Genomic DNA, 20,696 nt, shown 5'->3' with positions numbered 1-20,696 from the left:
GGCCCATCGATCCAGCCTGTCCAGGTTCCTCTGCAGAGCCTTCCTACCCTCAAGCAGATCAACACTCCCGCCCAACTTGGTGTCGTCTGCAAACTTACTGAGGGTGCACTCGATGCCCTTGTCCAGATCATTGGTGAAGTTATTAAACAGAACTGGCCCCAATACTGAGCCCTGGGGAACACCACTTGTGATGGGCCGCCAACTGGATTTAACTTCATTCACCTTCAGACCCCCCCCAGCACAGGAGCTCCCAGTTTACCTCCAGTCACTGCTGCAGCCAGGAGCTTCACCCCGCAGCCCTTGCAAACTCCTACCAGCCCCAGCAGCCTGCCCCTGCCCTGCAGCCCTTCCCTTCCTACAAAGCTCTCCCCACCCCCAAAACACCTGATTTATCCTTCCACCCTGGCTATTATGGAACTGGAGTTGCTTTTGTCCAGCTGGGGAGGTGCTAAGCAAGACACAGGTGGGCAGGATTTCTCATCTTTTAAACGGCCAATTCCTCCCCTCTTGCAAACTCTTAGAACCAGAGGGGCAACTAGTCTCCTCCAAAGTGAGCAGAAACAAAGACTAAGGTGGGTTTAGGGATAACAGAAGAGGGAGCAAGAGAAATCATAGAAAGACAGGCAGGAAATAGCACAAGATTCAGCTTTGGGAAAATACCAGCTAACACATGCAAGGAAAATGATCCATAGCATAGATATTCAAAGGGAAGCAGAAATCTGGGAAAAATTAATGTCCACAGCAGCAATTGCGGAGGCACAGTGAGCAGGCAGGGCTTTGAAACGGAGCACTACCAAGGCAGAGGCTCTACCTAGGGCAGATCCCACCTCTGCAGAAGGGAGGAGGTGCTGCCCTGCTGCTCTGTGGACATGGCTGTGTCTAAGGGAGATCCTGAGCCCCAGGGAGCCTGGTCACACCATCTGGGCACGGTATGGCTAAAAGGCTAACTGGCCAGGACTCAGCAAAAAGAGGTCCTTTGCTTTTCTCCTCTCCTTTCAATTTTAGAAAGCTGTCTGTTGCTGAGGCATTCGAGCTACTCCTGGAAGAAGTTAGAATGATAATTAAATTCCTCCATCTCCTAGCCTGGGTGACGGGAGCAACCTCGGGCTTCTGGTCATTGAAGCCAACACTGTAATTGCTTGTGTCACAGCCTTGCTCCATCCACATGTGCTGACTCTGCCCTTAAAAGCCAAGATGCAGGTCAGTTCGTGTCTCTACTGTCAAGCAGCTGCTTGGTGTCCTCCACAGGCATGGCAGTGAGTGCTGGGGCTGTGAGAGGGCCATCGGCCGGGTTAAACTGGCATCACCCTACTGAGTTATGTGGTATCCTCTGAACTGCCATCCCTCCTGGAAAATGCTGCTCAGGCAGAGCTCAGGCAGCTCCTGACAGACACTGTGCAGGGTCTAGTGGGCATAAAGTGGGAGATGAGAGCCTAGCAAAAGCCAGTAAAATACATCTGTTGCAGGACTGAGTTTATCAGGGAGGAGGCTTGCACAAGAGGAAGGGGTGGATTTAAAACCATACTGCACAAAGCCCTCAGAAATGCTCTGAGGACCGAAGCTGGAGCTGGCTGCTGGGGCTGGGACCAAGGGACGTCTCTAGCTCCAGTGCCTGCAGCCACCCCTGGCTCTCTGCACCAGCTGCTCCAGAGCAGAGGTGACACCATCCCCTTCTCCTGCCAGGAAACAGGCGCCGAGCCCAGCAACTTCTCCTCCCAGCTCACACGGTGGCAGAAGGTTGCGACTGCTTGGGAGGAACTACGACACACCAGAGCTTGCAAATGCATGTTCCGGGGAGGTTTCTCTGCTCCCCAAGCTGACTTCCAGCTGGAGACACGTGTCTGTGCTTGTCCCCAAAGCAGACGGCAGCAGTAGAGGCATCCTCTGGTGCCACTCCCTGCCAGTAGAGCATGGCAAAGTGTTACAGTGACAGCCTCCGGGGACAAGAGAGCAATTTACTCACCATGCATGGACAAGTGCTCGCCTTCCTTGCTGAAATCCAGCAGGCAAGCCGCTGATTAGTGTCACTCGTCCTGGTTGTCTCAAGGCAGACACCCAGCCTTCTGGGACTCTGATGAGAACCCACCGGCTCATTGCACACATGCTTGCCACTAAGACCTAGGTCAGATGCAGGCTTGCGGAGGAGGAAGGGATTGCATGCAAGTCCCTACCATTGCCCTCTCCATCCCAGCGCCCCTTTTCCAGTGCAAGCCCTGGCTCCGTCTGCTGCTTTTGAACACCCACCCCCAGCTGATTCCAGCATGGCCTGAGCGACAGAGGAAGAGGAAGCTGGAATCTGTTTCTCTTCATGTATCCACCAGCTAAGCTGTTGCTCCAGCCCCAATGCGTTACTGCCAGTGACAGCAGAGGCAGGAGGAACCCAGCTGGACTCCTTCAAGGCAGGGATGGAGCAGGGTGAGCTATTGCCGGGCCAGCACTTAGGAGAAAAGCATCTTCAGCTTGACAACTCAGCAAATTTGATCTGCAACTGGCAAGAGAGAATAAATGTAAAGCCTTTAAATGTCATCTCAGGGGTTCAGCTGCCAGAAGAACTAGAGACAGACAGATAAGCACACAGCGCTGCGCAGAGAGCCGGATGCCCTGCTTTGGTCTATGTAGAGTATTTACTAATGTGTCCCACAGCTGGCATGAGCTGTCAGCAACTCAAGAAATCTGGTTTTCTGCCACCAGCTCTGCTCTGGGACCTCAAGGAAATCCCAAAGCCACTTCAGGTTTCAGTTTCCCCTCTTTGCAGGCAAAGATGCTTCCCTGCAACCCCAGGTCATAGCAAGGTTAAAGGCTGACCCTGGTAATGTACTATAGCGAGCAGCCTTGGGGAACCCTCCAAGCCTAAATACAGATGTGCAATAAGCCAAACCTCTTTGTTTGGGTCCTAGACCCAAACACAGGTCAGACCATCCCAATTCCTTGTTGTGAGAGGGAAAGTCAAAATCACCAACCCACTTCCTTTGCCATTGACACCTCTGACCTGAGCAAGTCACATCATCTCCTCCTCCCTTTGCCAGCCCTGGGGAGATAGCAAGCCCATCAGTGCATGACTGGCTCTTTCTTGTGCCTAAGGCAACCCTACTTGGAAAAAACAGCATTGCTGGCCTGACTGCAGGTAAAGATGTGCCAAAAACTAGGAAGCACAAATACCGCACTCCCTTGAAGTCAGGGACCCACCATGGCTGTTGGAAAAGTTACTCTTCATCCTTGCTTTGTGGAGGGACAAGCTAGGATGAACTTGAAGTCGCTGATCCAAAGCAAAGAGGGCTGGCGGGCAGCTGATGTGTCTATACAGCAAAAAGCACTGTGTAGAGTGAGGATATGGAGCATCAGTGATCCCTCTCCCAGTCCTCCTCCCATCTGAACAAGCCCCGAGAACTTGGTGTATCTCAGCATTGCTGGGAGAGGGCAACACACATCAAACTGGAGCCCAGCAAGCAGGGTGCGTGGATGGGAAATGGTTGATGGCAGTTAATAACTCCAAACCATAGCCAAAAGAGGGGACCCCAAAATGTTCTGGGAGTTGGGACATACAGAAATGCCCCATCAAAAGGGCTAGGGGTGGCACAGCCCATCTGTGGCATGGCCAAAGATATTGTCCAGCCAATAAGCTCCCTCCAGCATAGATTTCAGCATTAGCCGGTGCTCTGGGCGCTGCCACAGTACTTAACTTTCATGCACGAAATAAAAACTAGACTCGCCAACATACCCAATGGGCCTGTCAAACTAATCACGTTAGGAGGACTGGAAACACACCAGCAGCAAGAGCCAGCCCCTGCTCCAGAGCCCTTGCAGAAATCATGCATCCAGGAGACGGAAAAGCCTCTGTCGTTCCCGGAACCAGGTCAATAAAAGCACAGACAACTCCATCCAGAGAGAGACTTTTTTGTGAATCACAAGAAAGAGCAGCTTCAGCTCCCCCAGCTGCAAATAGGTGGGCAGGCACAAAGAGCCAGCATGGAAATGTGTCTGTGCAACACGTGTGAGGAATCGGCCGCCCCACACATGTCCGGGGTATGGGGTGAGAGGAAACTGCTCCGAACCACGGCGCGGGAGAGCTGTGAAAAACAGTGACTGCTGTTCAGTGTGACTTCTCCCACCCCCCCAGCCAGGTTCCCAAATCAAACAGCCTCCCACCGATACAGGCATTTAGCGTGCTGGGGAAAGAGAACAGGCTAGGCAAAGATTTAAAAGCTGAGCAATCCCAGGCAGCTTTGAAGGGCCTCATATTCAGGGAGCGAGAATAACACACCCTTTCAGGAGAAAAAAAATCCAAAACGCGCTTCATCCAGAACAAAACCGTGCCCTCCCCAAACCCATAGTTATTTGTGGGTGCACCTTTGCTGTAATGCTGTTATTTCTAGAGCCCTTTGCTAAGTGAGAAGCCCGGAGGACTGGACAGAGCTTTTTTTGATCGAATCTCAGAGCAGCAGCAGCGTTTCGTTCTCTCTCCTTCTTTTTAACATATTTATTTTTCAAGACCTTAGTTCAGATGCACGGAGGAGGGTAAATCACACATTGGCAAAGTCTGGCCCAGGCTGCCTGCCCTTTGCATCTGAGAACCACGCTCTAACCACAGGAGAGGATGTGTCCTTGTTATCACCAGTATTTTTTAGGCCATGGACAAAAGGACCACAGTGCAGAGCATGTACCTATATTCCAAGCAGACACAAGCTTGTTTTATTATATGTAATATTGTTTAATTTCACAAGTGAACGCTCGTGCCTGGCCCCGAGGAGCCCAGCCCAGCCTGCCTTCTCCAAGCACGCTGACAGCAGCAGCAGATCCCTCCTTCCATGTTGCTCAGTTTGCAAATCTCCAGCAAAGGGAACTTTACACCTCTCACAGATGATCCCATGCAGCATGCAATAGCTGCTGTGCCTGCACGGGATTTGCCTGCCTCATCCGCAGCTCTGCTGCTGGGCATTTGCAAAGCACGTAGTAATAAGATGCCTTGGTGGTCACCCTGAAAGAAGGTATTTCTGGAGCAAAGAGGATGCAGCGGTCAAAAAGCAGCTACCTTCTCTACTTCCCCATCCATCACCTATAACATGGCACCTCAAAACGCAGTGCCCCCTTTGCAGCACTGGGAAGCCATGGCAATAGCGTGGAGGATATATAGGGATAGCTGGGTGGGTCAGCCCCATATGGCCATGGCAGAGTCCTACAAGATACTACATCCAGTCTCCAAGTTATTCTCACCTGTGCTCCAGAGACTGGGAAAGCCACTAGGGACCATGAGCAGTAGGAAAATACCAGGCTGCAACTTTGTGAACAAAATGCATTCACTGGCTTAACACCCACATAATTAAAAGCAGGCACATCCCTCAGTAATTGCTAGCCTGGGCTTTAGGGGTCCTGTGGTACTACCTACAAAAGCAAAGCTGATCACCAGTCCCTCTGCAGAGCAAGGTTGCTCACAGCACACAGTTGACCCTGCCTTGCCACAAGGATCCCCTCCTCTTCACATTGAAACAGGAATAACAGTAGCTCCTTCCTCCCAAGGAGGTCCGAGACGTCCACTGCTACTCCCAGAGCTGAGCATCACCCTCAGGGGACATTTGGGTGCTGAGGGGCTGGATTCAAACCCTCCTGGCAATTCAGAGGGCTCTGACAGTGGTGGGGACCTCAGCCCTCACGAGGGAGAGGATGCTTTCGCTCACTGATGCTGGGAATGACAACCGGCCCTGCTCTCCACGCTCTCCCTGCTCTCTCACCAGCCAACTCCCCGGCTTCGCCTGGCTCCTACTGGCTCTTAGCATCACTGGTGGGAATGGGCAACTCATACTATCTTCTTCTTGTGGGGGAGGAGTGAACTGAGTCAATAAATACCAATTGACTCGATGGATAAAAAGCAGGGAGCAAGAGCAGCCCTGGAGCAGCCCCCAGTCCCTCCTCTTGGAGAGGGACCAACCACCCCATCACCCAGGTTTGGGTCAGCGGAGGTCCAGGCTGAGAGTTGCTTCCAGCATTGGGGCAAAGCCTCCCCAGCAGCCTCTTCCCCTCACCCAGCATTTCTTGTGACACTTCCCCCACGAGTTCCCCCCCTCACAGGGTGTGTTGCATAGTATTTAAATGCAACCAGGTCCAGGCAAGACAGATTTCAGTTGATCCCATGTCCCCTCTGTAAGGCAACACTAGAGCGGGGTCACGATTCCTCCACCAGCTGCTGCAAACGCAGCCACGACTACAGTACAGCATCATTTATTGCAAACTCTTCCAGCCTTCCTCCAGCCTCCCCTGAGCAGGGAGCAGCAGAAAGCGATCCCCCCAGGGAAAAGAGCGAGGAGATTTCCCACATAATGGACACTAGTATTAATTCTTCCATCTGCTGCTGCTTTCCTTTCATTCTGTGACTTTATGAACTTCATTTGATGCTGGCAGCAGCCCCAGAGGGCACTGCAAGTCACCTGAAGGAAAACAGCTTCTTCCAGCGCTGGCGTCTGGGCTGCCTCCCAGATGGAGGGTGGCAGCCCCAGCTGTGCATGGCCACACTGCCCAGACAGCTCACAGCCACGCTGCTGGATCAGCGGTGCCTCAAGAGCACTTCGATGACATCTTTAGGGTATTACAGCTAATTAGAGCCCTGACTAATTAGAGGGTATCCTCTAATTAGGTAACACCTTCAGACAAATCACCCTCTCTTCTTCAGACCATGTCATGCCTTCAGATATGGTCCCTAATTGACTTTAAAAGTAGACTCGGCACTTCTTCGGGGACCTCCTTCCACTTCACAAGGCATTTCAAAATAAACAAACCCCTGGTCCTCAGCCCTGGCTCAGAAACCAGCTGGGGAAGTGCCCTCACATCTGCGCAGGCACGCACCCGCGTGGCCGGACACAAACCCTCCATCAGAGGCACAAAGCAAATACACTGACGCAGCAGCATCGTCCTCCTCTGATCTCTCATTTCTAGCCATCCTAGTGCTACTTTCAACTACAGTCAGCAAAGCCCCTTCTAGGAGAACAAGAGTATTCACAATGTGTCAGTGTCCTACTAAAAATATTGCCTGGGGGCTTGAGAAAGAAGTGGTGCTCCAGCAAAGGAGCCTGGTATCTCGTGACAGAAGGCATTAAAAAACCTAACCATTTAGAAATTAATATGCCAGAATGTTATCAAGCATCAATATTTCAATCCAGAAGCTTGATTTCTGTTTTTGTGAAGTAATGAATAAACTGAAACAATCTGAATGTTTTCAGTTTCCCACTAGCACAAAATCTTAAGTAGATAGGCAAAAAACTGCCCACCATCATAACTGCAAACATGCTGGACAAAATACATCAAAATTCATAGAAGATAAATATTGAGTCCTTCCAAGCCTGCTATGAGAACAATGTCTCTTTATTTGCTTTTCACGAGGTTTGTTATAACAAGAGAGAGAGACTCCAGTATACAGTGTTTTAATATACATACACGCATTCACATCTGGAATAATAGATTTTAAGGACAGAAGACAATATTACAGCTGAATGTATGCAGAAATGCATAAACATACCTTCAAAAACACATTCTTTGCACCCTACCCAGATATATACATGGACACATATGTATAACATGCACACCCACCATGTTTCCGATCAGTCAGAACCATTCATTAAATCTAAAGTTTCTGCTGCTTTGGGAGAACATGACCCTGAGGAGACATCACACATCAACTTAACATCCAGCAGAAAATGAAACCATAACACGCTTCATCTTGAAAGCCAACCCTGAATCTAACTTAATCCCTGCTCTGGCCAATGCCTCTGGAGAGGCATTAAAACCATGCTAGGTGTTTTCCTGGATTTCCCAAATTCCCTGGAGACTCCCTGGCACTCTGGCTGCATCCATCTCCTCCTCACTTCAGAGATGTTTCCGTCTGAGCGCTCCTATCCTTACTCCTGCTGCTCCCACAGCCGGCGACACACGGATCCAGCGGAGCAGCATGCGGAGAGCCGCGTCCTGCCCTTGCCGCAGGACGAGCTACCCGGGGCAGCCCTTGGGGTTTCACACTTGGATTCCTACAAAATGTGCAGGGGGATGATGTACGGGCTTGAAGGGTCAAGAGCGGCTTTGCAGCCTCCATCCCCGTCCCCAACAAAGGGATTCCAGCAGATCTCGTGCCCCCTAGTGTCATCCTGGCGAATGGACCGGCACCGGGCACCGGCACCGGGTACCACCTGGCCCAGGCAGTGCCCTCACTTACCCCACAGTAAAGCCGGCACCGTGTCCTGCTGATACCAACAACGCAATTAAATGCCATTTCCGACAGTTCAGGTGAAGGGCAGGGTGAGCTCGCTGGCCCTCCCAAGCACCCCCGGGGTAGCAATAGCCCCCCAAGTGTCCCTGTGCCCGGCACAGTGCCACCTCCATTATGCTCCCACAGAGCCTCAGCAAGATCTGTCCCACCGGCAGATAGCCCGAGCGGTGTCCCTGGCGAGGGGCCAAGAGGAGGAGGCAGAGAGCATCTGTGGTGGACACTGTCCAGAATACAACTCCTCCTAAAAATAGATGGTCCCTGGAAGGGCACGGCCCTTCCAGCTAATGGGAATGCTCGGTGCTAGGAGCTCAGGGTTTGGGACGACAAAACTTCAAAGTGTATGAATGCAAGACACCACTGCCTTTGCACGAAGTCCCCTTTTCTTCCCCATGAGAGCACCTGTGGCATCAAGCTCTGGCCGTTAGCACAAGAAGCAATGCACAAAACCAGCCCAGAACCCAGCATCCCTGCCTGCCAGCCTGTTCTGACCAAGCGACAAGATCCAGTATCTCCTGGGAAAATGCCCATGATGGCTGCAATACTAATGGGTGCAACTGGGACCAAACCCCGCACACAGAGCACCTAAACAAGAGGTGCGTGCTGGACAGGAGCACAGGAAATGTGTGTTGAGCCCGTGCGTGTGCCTCAGTTTCCCCATCTGTCCAGCAGCCCCAGTGCAGCTTGCCCTCTCTTATTTTGCTCATCCCTCCTTGTTCAATTATTAGTTCTTGTGGGGAGAGGCACCCCACGGACAGCACCGGCCCCTTCCAGCATGTGCTAGCAGCATGCAAGCAAACCTCAGCAACTCATCGCCAAAATTTGGAGGAATTCTCCAATACCCAGGGCACTGACCTGGGTATGCTGCTTTCTTCTGCAACACCAAGCAGGGACTATAGCTTAGAATAATGGGGAAGTAACTCAGCTCAGTGCTGACAAAGCATCACAGGCCCCAGCGGGGTGGGAGGGGAGGAGGTGTCCTTCCCTCACGCTGCCATGCCTGGTATACATCATGTTTAGGACCAGGCATACGTCACCGACACAAAATGGACAAATTGGAGGGATTTCAGAAAAACGAGCAACAAAAATGATCAGGAGGCAGAAGGGATTGATTTACAAGGGGAGATTAAAAGAGCTGCGATCAGTCTAGCTAGGCTGAGCAAGTACTGACAGAAGCAGTCGGATGCTAATCTGCAAATGGGATGAAACCGATATGGGACGGAATAATTTAGCATCTTCAGCAGTAATGGGATGAAATTAAGGGAAACTCGGAGCTGAGTAGGTAGGAAAAAAAAACCCCAACCCAAAATAAAAGTCCTTTCCTAGTTGTGCGTGACTTTCTCTATCAAAACACACGAAGTCCCCAAAACTCTTTCTGCCTAGGACAAGGAGCAACCGTGCCTCGGTGGCTAAGAAGGTGTGCACACACACACATGCATGCACACACACAGAGAGCCCTTTCCCACCCCTGACTCACACTCCGGAAAGCAGCAGGGCCTCCACATTAACCCGAGAGGATGGAGGCTTCATGCTTGCAGGAAAGCAGCAGAGAGCGAAGGCTAAAACCACTGGGAGTGGTGGGAAGGTCCCAGCAGAAAGATGTCTTTGCTCTCCCCAGATCTTCATGGGGGAAAGGTGCTGAGATGGCTTCCTGCAAAGTCACAGGAGTGAGCTCAGCTGCGAGCACTCAGATATTTACACACAAACAGCACATTACTCAGCAACTCCCATTTGTCAGGCGTAATGGCAGCGGCAGCAGTAATAAACGACAGAGCCGAGAGACAGGCTCCCCAGACGCACACCCAGCCTCAGCCTAAGCTGGAGCAGGATGCATTCCTCCAGCTTGCCGGGGAATTAATTGAGAGGGGCCGGGAGCTGGGACTTGCACCCACAAAACTTCTGCTGCCGGCTTCAAAGAGTCAGCCACAAAAGCCGAGCCTTGGCTGCACCGTTATTTGTACGTGTATGTGCATCACAAGCTTTGCGGCTCTGAGAGGTACCAAGGCTTCTTCCTTCCCAAGTCCAGGAGGTGCTGAGCACCTTCCATGGGAATGGGGACACAGCACCTTGGCAGGATCAGGTCCTCTCGAGGTAAATCAGACCAAAAATAATGCACGATCGTCAGATCATGGCTTGGCCTGCTCTGACAACAGGCTCTGATGAAGTTATCGTAAAAGGCTGTTGCAAAGAAGTCTGCCAGGCACGGGGCTCTCATTTCTACAGCACAGCCTGGCTCAGCAAAGTCCACCCTTCCCCAGCAAGACCCAGCGAGCTCTGGTCCCAGGACCTGGTCCCAGTGAGATGCCTGGCTGGACACGAGCATCCCTTGCACGTCTCCAGTCATCACGCCAAAGCTCTAACTCCTCACGGAGGGGCAGGGCAGGGAGCAAGAACAACTGCTCCCACATATTTGCACATTTCGCAGGAAGCAGGCAGTGTCCCTGCCCCGCTGCCTGCTCACGCAGCCAGCAGGACCAGCAGCAGTGTGTGCAGGACCTGTCCCTCACAGAGGTAAACAACGCTCGTGCACTGAGAGCGGGCACAGTCAGAGTTAAAATAGCAAAATCCTAGCAGAAGTCAGCAAATTCCTGAGCAAAAAAGCAATCTGAGAAAAGGACCTCCTGGACTATCCCACAAATTAAAACACAAAGAGATGTGAAAAAGAAATCAAATAGCTTTGCAGGCAATCCTTTCTCCACAACCTGTGCTCTGCACAGACCCTACGCCTGTGTCGATAAGCATGGGGTGGGGAAGAAAGGGGCTTTCTAAGACACTGAAGGAGAAGTGCCAATCTTTATACCAAAAAGTTTAGCGGATTAGGAAACAACTGCCAGAGGAGCCAGGGAAGCCGAAACATGCAGACCAGGTTCTGTCCCCAGCAAAGGCAGCACAAATTAGCTCACGCGCGGGTTGGAGTCCCAATCCGGTTTTAAGATCGCAGTGGGGGAAGTCACCAAGATCTGGAAATGTCAGGGAGTTTGTGCAGCAAAGGGATCGGTGTGTATTATGCAATTCTGGAAAGCAGCCCTCATAGTCGCGCTCGGGATGAACTGCCTAGCCCAGGGAGAGCAGTTCCAGAGAAGTGCCAAGCAGACGCTTTTCTTATAAAATCACACACACACCCCTCAAAAATTATAATAATAAAAATAATCAGCAGTGCCACAGCAGAGGAAAGGGCAGGTTGCGCCTTTGGAGAAACGAAGAAAAAGTCTGCTCTCCCGCCCAGGAAATCCACGGGCTCCGGTTTACAAAGGGCCACCCCGCAACCTCGGCTCCAGCCTTGCTCATGCAATGCAGCAGGCAGGAGGGCTCATCCCTTTCCAGCCTTCAACCTGATGCCGTTCGCAGCGGCCGCGATGCCCTCTCCTCGCTGGGGAAGGGGGTCCCGCCGTGCCTCCCCGCCGCGGACCCGCTGCCCTGGGGGGTGCGGGGACGCCCCAACCCCGTGCCCCCCATCCCTCCCCCGCCGGGAACGCCCGGCCGGGGCGCAGGGCGGACGCACGCACACGGCGGAGCAGGGAAGTAAGTTGCCCAAATTGTTTCCTCGCGGGCTTCGCCCCTGCCCCGGCGGCGCGGGGGGCGGACGCGCGGCCCACGGCGGGGCGCGGACACGCGTGGGCGCGCTGGGGAAAGGTGCGCGGCGGCGGGGCGGGAGGGAACACCAGCCGCGGGGGGGGGGAGGGGGGGAGCAAGCGTTCCCGCCCCCACTTTTCGCCTCCCAGAAAGGCAGCGGCGCTTCGGCGGCGGGCACCGGGGCTCGCCTCCGCTGACCCCCGCGCCCGCCCGCCGCCTCCACCTCCGTCCCGCGGGTGGGGGGACACCCCACACCGCCCTCCGGCCCCGGCCGCCCGGTACTCACGGCGCCCTCCTCGCCGCCGCTCCCGGCGCTACCCCATGCAACCACCGGCTGCTTCTGCACCGGCTCGGGGGCTATAAGCTCTTTTAAACTCCAGCACATAACCCATGTGACCGCAGAAGCCACTGGTAAGGAGCGCCGGGGAGCCAGCGATGAGCTCAGCCCGCACCCCCCGGCACAGCGCCGCGGACGCGCTCCCGGCCCCGCCGCGCGCACCCGCCCCACGCCCGCACACACACAGACGCACACACAGACACACACACAGACACACAGTCACGCACCCACACACACACACCCCTCCCACGCGCGGCCGCCGCCGACCACGCGCGAGCGCTTGTACGCGCGGCCTGGCACACGCCCCTGCGGACACGCGGCCTCCCCCTCCCCACCTCCCCGCGGATGCTGCGCCGGAGGGGGGCACCGCACACACGCACGCACACACACACACACACACACACACACACACACCCCGCCCCGCCGTGCAAATGCACACGGCGGAGCACACTCGTGAAGGCACTGTGCGCGCGGAGCCACGCACGCACGCACGCACCCACAGCGCGCACAGTCCCTGCGTGCGTGGACAAGGGGCACGCCGCTAATCCCCCCGACTCCCCCGAGATGCAGACCCGAGTAAAGGCAGCACGGTCACAGCCCCCCCCCCCCCCCCCCCATGCACATGCACACTCACGCGTGCCCCACAGACATGGAGCCACGCACACACTGTCATGCACAATGCACCCTCCGCACACTCCCCCCCCCCCTCAAGAGATGCAGACCCAAATGAAGGCACCTCACTAACATTTCCATGCACACCTCCATGCACATCCTCGCACACACCTCACTTGTGAGTGCCACACCCCCTTGCACAAGCACCCTCTCAGAGTGCACAAGGAAAGCGCCACGCGCAGATGCAGACTGAAATGCAAGCACGGCACTCGCCCCTCTCACACGCACACACTCTGCACAACTGAACGCCCAACGCACACAACACTGTGCTCCCACACCCTCTTGCACAACCAATGCACAAGCGAGGCAGCCCACCAACACGCGCACCCACCTTTCCCACTCGCATGCAACCTGCTGGTGCATGCCTGACAAGCCCACCCTGCCCCCATCCATCACACCCCCGTGGCTGTGGGGTCCCCCGTGGTGTGTGGGGTCACCCCATTTCCCACTGCAGGTAAAGATCATGAGCTGTCACACACACGGGGGGTCTGCAGGGTGAAGAGGATGGATGTGCTGTGCACAATGGCTCCTGATGACACGAAAGCCGCAGGGGTGGCCATGCAGCCAAGCCAAGGTTGCCAGGCCAGGGTGCCCGCTCCAGCCGTGGCACGACAGAATTCGGGAGTGCCAGGATGAAATGTGCCAAAGGGGGACGGGAGCCGGCTGTGAGGCTTTGGTGTGCAAAAGGCTGGGACAGGCAGGCCTGGCTGGGCAGGTGCAGGCGTGTGCTGCTGGGGCACGCCAGGAACACGTGTGAGAAGGCAGAGCTGGCAGGCAGAGGGCTTTGCTGCGAGCTGAGTTATGGAAAATGACTCTTTCCAAGGAATTGCTAAAATTAAAGCGGCAGTGAGGCCAAACGAGCAGGAGCCAAAGGGGAGGGTGAGCAAGGACAGCTGAGCGGCCTCAAGGCAAGGAAGGGCAGGGTGGGCAGGAGGCTGAGGAGAAGGCACCCTCCCAGGGCTCCCACCACCCCCAATTCCTGCCACCCCCACAGGCAACTGCAAACGCCTGGGGGGAGGATTTGGGGAAAGGCCAGTTGGCACCGTGGTGGCACCAGCTGCAGGGTGCCGTGGGGCCGGGGGTCTGGGGGGAATAGCCAGCCACATCCCCTGCTTGGCTGCCAGCGTGCAGGTAAATACCTCTGTTTCTCCAGCCTGGAAGAGACAAATACTCATAAAGAAACAGCCTGCTCGCTGCCAGGGGCTAGGTGCTGGCGAGGGGCAGAGACTGGTGCTGACGGGGGCTTTATGGGGAGCCCTGCAGAGCCCTACAACTCATTATGGGAGTCCTCTGCCCTGGCCCCCACCCCAGGGGCTGTGGCAGGGCTGGGGTGCTGCTCCCTGGACATCAGCACTCAGGTCGGCAGTAAGGGCTGTTTCAGCTTCCAGATATCCGAGTGTTCCCAGCACAAATCCCCATGACTCAGGAAACAACGCATGTGAGAAAACTTTGTGAGAGGACTTGGGAGAAATACTCCCATTGGCATGTTCCTACTTTCTCTGGCATCCCAGGACTTCTCCTGGGCTGCAGAAAACAACAGTAGTAACAACAACAACAAGACTTTCTTCCTGATCTTCCTGTTAAAGAAAAAAAAAAAAAAAGAGAAGGTAATCTTTGGGCAAACCTACAAAAGCCCATCTGTTTTGTTCCAACTAGATATATGTTGATCAAATTAAAGATACCACCTCTCCCCACAGTCCTGGCCTCACACAGACAATGTCACACAGGCAGAGGAAGGGGGCTGGGTGGAAGCCAGGTTTCGTCTAGTTTTTCATTGATGCTACTAAAAGCCACTATTAATTGGATGAAAATAATGATGTTTTGTCTCAGACGAAGGTCCACAATAAATTATCTGTTTATTGTTATTGGGTTTATCTGTGAATAATAACCAGCATGTTGGGGCTCTGGGGGGAATTTGTGATAGATAATAGCAGGTTCTGAAAAAACAGGAGGCAAAACTAAGAGCGGAGAGGGGATGTGTCCAAGGCTGTTCAGCAGCTTGCAGCAGAGCTGGAGAATGACCCTCCTGCCCGGAGGCTCTGAACCAGATTGAAATAGTCACGAAATGAAAGAAGAGGAAAGAAAATCCCAACCCCTTTTTACCCCTCTTCAACCCTCCAGCCCTGCTTTCAGCCAGAATCAGGGCTGAAAAAGAAGGAGGAAAAGCTGTGGGGAAAGCAGCAGCACTCAGATGCCACTGGGAAACATGTCAGGAGAGCAGGTGGCTTCATGGGGACAGGGATGGAAAGATGCCGCAGCACCAATGGGTCCAGGAAGAGAGCTAGACCCAGAGAAATGATTCTCTGCTAGCCTATGAGCCAGCGTCAGGCCATCACCGTGGGCTGCTTTTCCCATCCACTGTATCCCAGTGGGAGCTGCTCAGAAAGCGGGGGCTCATCACAAGCCTGTACATTGATGTTCAACCAGGAGACTATCACCAAAAATGTCAGTACCCCATTACATGCCACCCACCTGCCTCCAGTGGCGGTGGTACCCCAAGCAGGAGAGCGGATGCTTCACAGCTGCATGGCAAGAGTATGATGGGGCTGAGCCATGGTCAGATCCTGAACTTTTTGGGCTGGACCTGGCTAGTTGTAAAGCAATACAGATCCCTTGGACACCCAGGGCCAAAGCTCGGGGGACAACATTTGCCTGGTTGTACCCCAGAGCTGATTATATGTAAGGCGGGAGTCTGAGCCGGTGTCTTTCCAAACCATTTATTTGATACTTTGTGGCAAACATTGAATAAATTACTCACAGATTATTCAACCATCGGGAGAGCTGATTGAATGATTACTGGTGAATCATTTGTTCAAAGCCAAATGCCCAAATTCCTGCACTGAACTACTGGCAGGCAACACGCAGATGAGTTTCAGTCCTCCAAAATCCCTGAGTTCACAGCAGCCCCTAGGTCTGCGCTCCTTCCTCACGGCTTCCCCAAAATATCCGCCCCCCCTGCCCCGACCCCTTGCCACTGGCAGGAGCAAGGTGAATAGGAGACGTGGGGAACCATTCCTTGAATTCTTGCTGGACTTCAGGCGAACAACAACACAGCAGGCTGAGCTAGGAGCCTTGTCTCTCGCCTTTGCACAAAAGAGATTCTCCGGAGGGGGAAAAACCCCACAACAATGGTGAGGAAACGTACAGGGTAGGCAAAGAAAGCAGCTGACCTGGCATGCCACAGGCCAAAAAAAAGTACAAATGATCTTGCAAAGAAGCAGGAAAAGATGGGAGCTACGGAGCCAACGAGCTTTTTACCAGCCCGATTTAATCATCTCAGCAAATGCTCCCCATGAGGAACAAGAGGGGAAAGCAAGATCATGAAAAGATTGCAGGCAAAGGAATTCTGCCGGTACTCCTGGACTGATTAAAATTCCTCAGGACTCATGGCAGGAGAGATTATTTTATGTAAAACTTCACCTTGTCTTTATTACATTTGCCAAACCTCTTCCTGTGTAGATAGAGGGGAATGGCGGGAGGTGCGTGCGACAGACAAAGATGGAGATAGTAAGTGCAGGACCTGGCTGTAGCTTTCCAGCCTGTTACCCATTTGCCTGGGAAGGCTGATGGTGGTGAGCATTTGTGTGCATGCACACAGCAAGGTGTGAGCGAGGAGAGGCTGTGGGGACCTCCCAGAGCCTGGACAGTGTGTGATGTGGCCATATGTGTGTGCAAAGGTTTGCACGGGAGAAAATCCTGTCCTCGGATGCGCAACCCTGATCACAGGCATCCAGTGGCTCGGACATGACTGATGAGCATGATTTGGGATGTCACGGGGTGCAGAGGGGACGAGGTCCCACCCGTGAGCTAAAATATGTGAGAAAAGTTTCCATGTGCAGCAAGGATGTCAGCTTTGGTGCACACTGTTATCAAACAGCTCCTGGAAAACAGAGATTGGCATATGGCAAGACCCCTAGCTGCTACTGCCGGCTAAGATTTCGATGACAAAGTACTGCCTGACACCTGTTATAAATAACGTCCGTCCCATCACACAGTCAGCACATGGCCCACTGCTGCCAGCTCCTCGCTCGGAAGAGGCTCAGCGTGGAATGAAAGCCATATTTAAAATACATTTTCGCATATGTCTTTCTGAGTGAGGAACAACAGGAGAGGGGTCTGGAAAAGGTTTCCCCTCAGCACTTTTTTTTTCCCTGGTGTCACAAGCACAACCCCACGTAATCTCAGGCAAGAACTGAGACGTTACAGCAATCATTTTTTGCATCTCTGTTTCATTAATATCCTGAATTACAGGACGGGTGTTGCAATGCTCCTGGAACTGGGAAATCAGCACCATAATCCTGTGTGTTTGCCAGGGGGGGTGTTTTTCCCCCATGGATCAGGACATCTTACAGGGATGGGCCGGTGCTGTCCCACTGTCCGGGCTGGGGGCCATGGAGGTGTCCAGAGGGATGTGGCTGGCATGAGGCACACACAGGCTAGTGTGCATCTTCAGGAGGGCACCCAGGCATCCTGCCTCCAGCCCCTCCCCTAACAGGATTGCACCCAAACCAGTGCAGTCTGCAGACTTTTACGCATGGCAGAGGTGCTCTCATTGCCATTGGGAAAGCAAGGATGTCCTGATGGCTGTGGCTCTTGCCTGGATTGGGAACCCCTGCCACAAAACCCTACCAGTTGCCAGCCATGTGTGAGCCCGTCCCAAGATGTGGCCCGTGCCGGCACGGCTGGTTTGTCCCTCACGATCTCCCTGCAGATTAACACCTTGAGGCAGGTCAGCATCTGTGGCAGCATGGCTCCTTGCTCCGGTTGCAGGACTGGCTTCTATCACAAATTGTCCTCCTCACATAGAAAGCAGAAACCAGGGATCAGAGCGGTTTGAAGTTTTTAGCATGAAAAGGTCGGTTTTAAAAGAAAAAAGTGAAAGAGCTGCTTTTTTAATGTCTTTTGGTGAGGAATTTGCAAACCCCTGCACCCATGATTTTCAAAAGGGTTTTTTCTGGGGGGGAGATTAATTTTGTTTCACTTTCTCTCTTTTTGCCTTTAGCTGAAAAGCACGATTCCCCCAGAAACCCACATTTGGAGTAAATATAATATTGCAGCTAAAAAATTCTGGGAAATGTCAGGAAAAATCAAAGGTGACTCAGTTTCAAACTGCAAGTCAGAAACACCTGGGAAACATCAGTGCTGGGTGGGGGGAGCAGGGGAAGGAGAGGAGGGAGAGCTCCCCACCTCTGCCAGCAGCCCCCATGAGCTCCTGTTTGCTGCATTTGGGAGGGAAAACCACAGTGGGAAATCACCATCCCAAATATGATGCCTGGAAAGAGATGCTACCACCACCTCCATTTCTGTGTCCCCCACTATTTAGCTCTCAAAGAGTATTAACCTTTCAAAGATGCATTTCTTGTAATGATTTGCTGGGTTTCTCCTCCCTAGCCTTGAGGGTAAACTATAAGACCAGAAGCTCACCCAAGCAAGTGAAACCCTCTTGGGCTAAGCCCCATCCTCACCCTATAGCTCCTTGGTGCCTCTATGTGGGGCATGTCTATACGATGAGGATGGGTGACTCCCATGGTCACTAACGAAGACAGTATGGGCACAGTTAGGCACCATATAGCCCTTATATAGCAAAGGAGGAATACCCCCTCTTCTCACTGCTCCTGCATCCTCTGCCATCTTCCTCTTCGTCCATCTCCTCTCCTTCATTAGCCATGTCCCAGCCACTCCTTCCTTCAGCCTCACCACTGCCAAGACCAGAATTGCACAAATGTTTGCTTTTCGCTCCCATAACCTGGCAAAATTGCAGAGTGTAAGCACACCTGCCTGTTTACCCCATGTTGAAATATTTCAGTTGTGATCCTTTAACACTGCTCTTTTTTTCAGTATAGATTCATTTGGCTCCTGCTTAAAACTGAGAAGCAGACCCTTTCTTTGCAAAAATGCCAGAATGGGACATTAAGACAAATTGCATAATTGCTTTTTATCATCTCCTCAGAGCAGGAAGGGCACCAACACATTCCTGTTCTCAAAACTTCAGTTTTGAGAATTTCCAATTGAAAAATATTTTTTTTTTTCCAAAAAAAGTCTCAGCCAGCCTCAGCCAGGAGTCTTTTGTATGAGCCAAACACGTCTGTTTTCACAAAATAACTGATGGGTGTCTTCTCACTGGGTTTGTGTGATACCGCCTGTTTTGGGAACACCTTGCTGCCTGGGACAATACACCGCTGGGGAGCAGAAACACTGGTTCTGGGAACATTCAACAACTATCTGCCGAGAAGACCTAATGGTCCAAATATTCTCCCTGAAACGCAAAACTATCCTGACCAAAACTGTTCAGCTGTGACTTCCTGAAAGGTGTTGAAAAATCTGGCAGGGCGCGGAAAAGCCCATGAAATTTCCTTGGGAAATTGGACCGGCATTGCAAAAAGCTGCCGAAATTTCTCAGTTTCATCCAGGTGGAGATTCAAGCTCTCACAAGAAACAAGAAAATCCGCATCTCCCCTGATACCTCAATGCGAAACAGCAAGTCAGCAAAACTTCAGGTGCTGTAAATTTTGATTCCCTGACAACCACTTTAGCAAAACTTCCCACCTAGAGGGGGAAATTCACTATATTTGCGCGCTTCTTTGTTTGATCTGAAAAAAAAACCTCCCATGGAAGTTTGGGGTGATTTTGGAGCTGGAGGAGGCTGCAGTTGAAATATTGATGCTCTGGAGGGTTCGAGGCGGAGTCTGAGAGTGCAGACAACCTGCATGGAGAGGGCTGTCTTCATCCCCTAAGGACAGGCACAGACTTTTTCCCCTCCATCCTGCTTTGCTCAGATGCTGATGGAGATGTGCCTGCTATTTCCAACCATCCCTCGCGCACCCGCTGCCTCATTAGCAGCAAGTTTCGTTTGGCATGAAGGAAATGTTACTAAGCGGCGAGGATGCAGCCATCACAGGTGACAAGAGGAGTATTTTTCCAGCAGGGGCTCAGGGGAAGGAGAGGAAAATACGAATAAAAGGTCCCTCTTGCTTCGGTAGCTCCTGCCACCCTCGGTGCGCCGCGGGATAATTCTCCTTGCTTGCAGTGCCATCTCCCGGCAGGGCCCGCTCGGGGACCGCCTGCGGATGCTCTGCGCTTGCGGAGCGGCTGCGGGGGTGAGGGTGGGTGCATATTTCGGGAGGGCAACGCTCAGCCTGGGGCTGCTTCTCCCAGCCTGCCAAGGGCTGGGCTGAGCACCGAGGGGCTGAGCTTGCAGGGGAAAAAAACCAAAACCAAACCAGTTTTCCCAGACCTTTTCCTGCATTAATACATGAGATTCCTTGCATGTGGGGCCTCTAAGTGAGACAAGCTTTCTCTGAAGTGTAGGATGATGGGGACTATAGCAGATCTGATGCCTGAAGGAGAAGAGTGATGCTGGACATTGCAGTGTGGTGTGAATGTAAAGGTCGTGTTCCGTCCCTACATCCTTCCTCTGTCCTTTGCTTGTTCTTGCAGCAATGGGATGAAGCAAGGGCTTGTCCTCCTGTGTCCGTAAAGTACCAAGCACTGGGCCCTGGGCTCTGCAGGCACTCCTGGGAGAGCAGCAGTGATATGGAGGAGGACAAGAGCTGAGTAGCACGGGTTTTCAACCCTCCAGGTGGCTCTTGGTCCACCCCCCAAGGAATCAGAGGTTTTGAGCACTGGTTTTGCTTCTGGGAACATGTACTTGGGTTTAGGAGTGTGGGGGCTCTCAGCTGTGAGCCTCCACAGATCTGCACGGGTTGCTGCAGCAGGGATGTACCCAGCGCAAGGCCCTGGGACATCAGTGGAGGCAGAAGATGGGGTAGCAGACACTCCCCAGCTAGCTGGTAAGACCAGTGCTCCCACAAGGATAAGCAACCCATCATATAAGGCAGTCAGAGGCATGAGGAGAGGCCAGGGCACAGA

The 20,696-nt window shown here is 53.0% G+C and overlaps 1 protein-coding gene across 1 annotated transcript in view; it reads right to left on the bottom strand.

Moving 5' to 3' along the window:
* Nucleotides 1–12,256, bottom strand: part of CNTFR (ciliary neurotrophic factor receptor) — a 212,414-nt gene extending 200,158 nt beyond the window's left edge. Inside the window, exon 1 of the mRNA XM_076361926.1 lies at nucleotides 12,105–12,256. Within this exon, the coding sequence (XP_076218041.1) occupies nucleotides 12,105–12,203 (99 nt within the window). The 5' untranslated portion in view covers nucleotides 12,204–12,256. The remainder of the gene's footprint in view (nucleotides 1–12,104) is intronic.
* Between the last annotated feature and the right edge of the window lie 8,440 nt (nucleotides 12,257–20,696).

The sequence above is a fragment of the Aptenodytes patagonicus genome, chromosome Z, assembly GCF_965638725.1.
Source record: "Aptenodytes patagonicus chromosome Z, bAptPat1.pri.cur, whole genome shotgun sequence".
Classification (NCBI taxonomy): domain Eukaryota; kingdom Metazoa; phylum Chordata; class Aves; order Sphenisciformes; family Spheniscidae; genus Aptenodytes; species Aptenodytes patagonicus.
The sequence above is the reverse complement of the archived record's forward strand: the minus strand, read 5'-3'. Positions and strand labels throughout refer to the sequence as shown.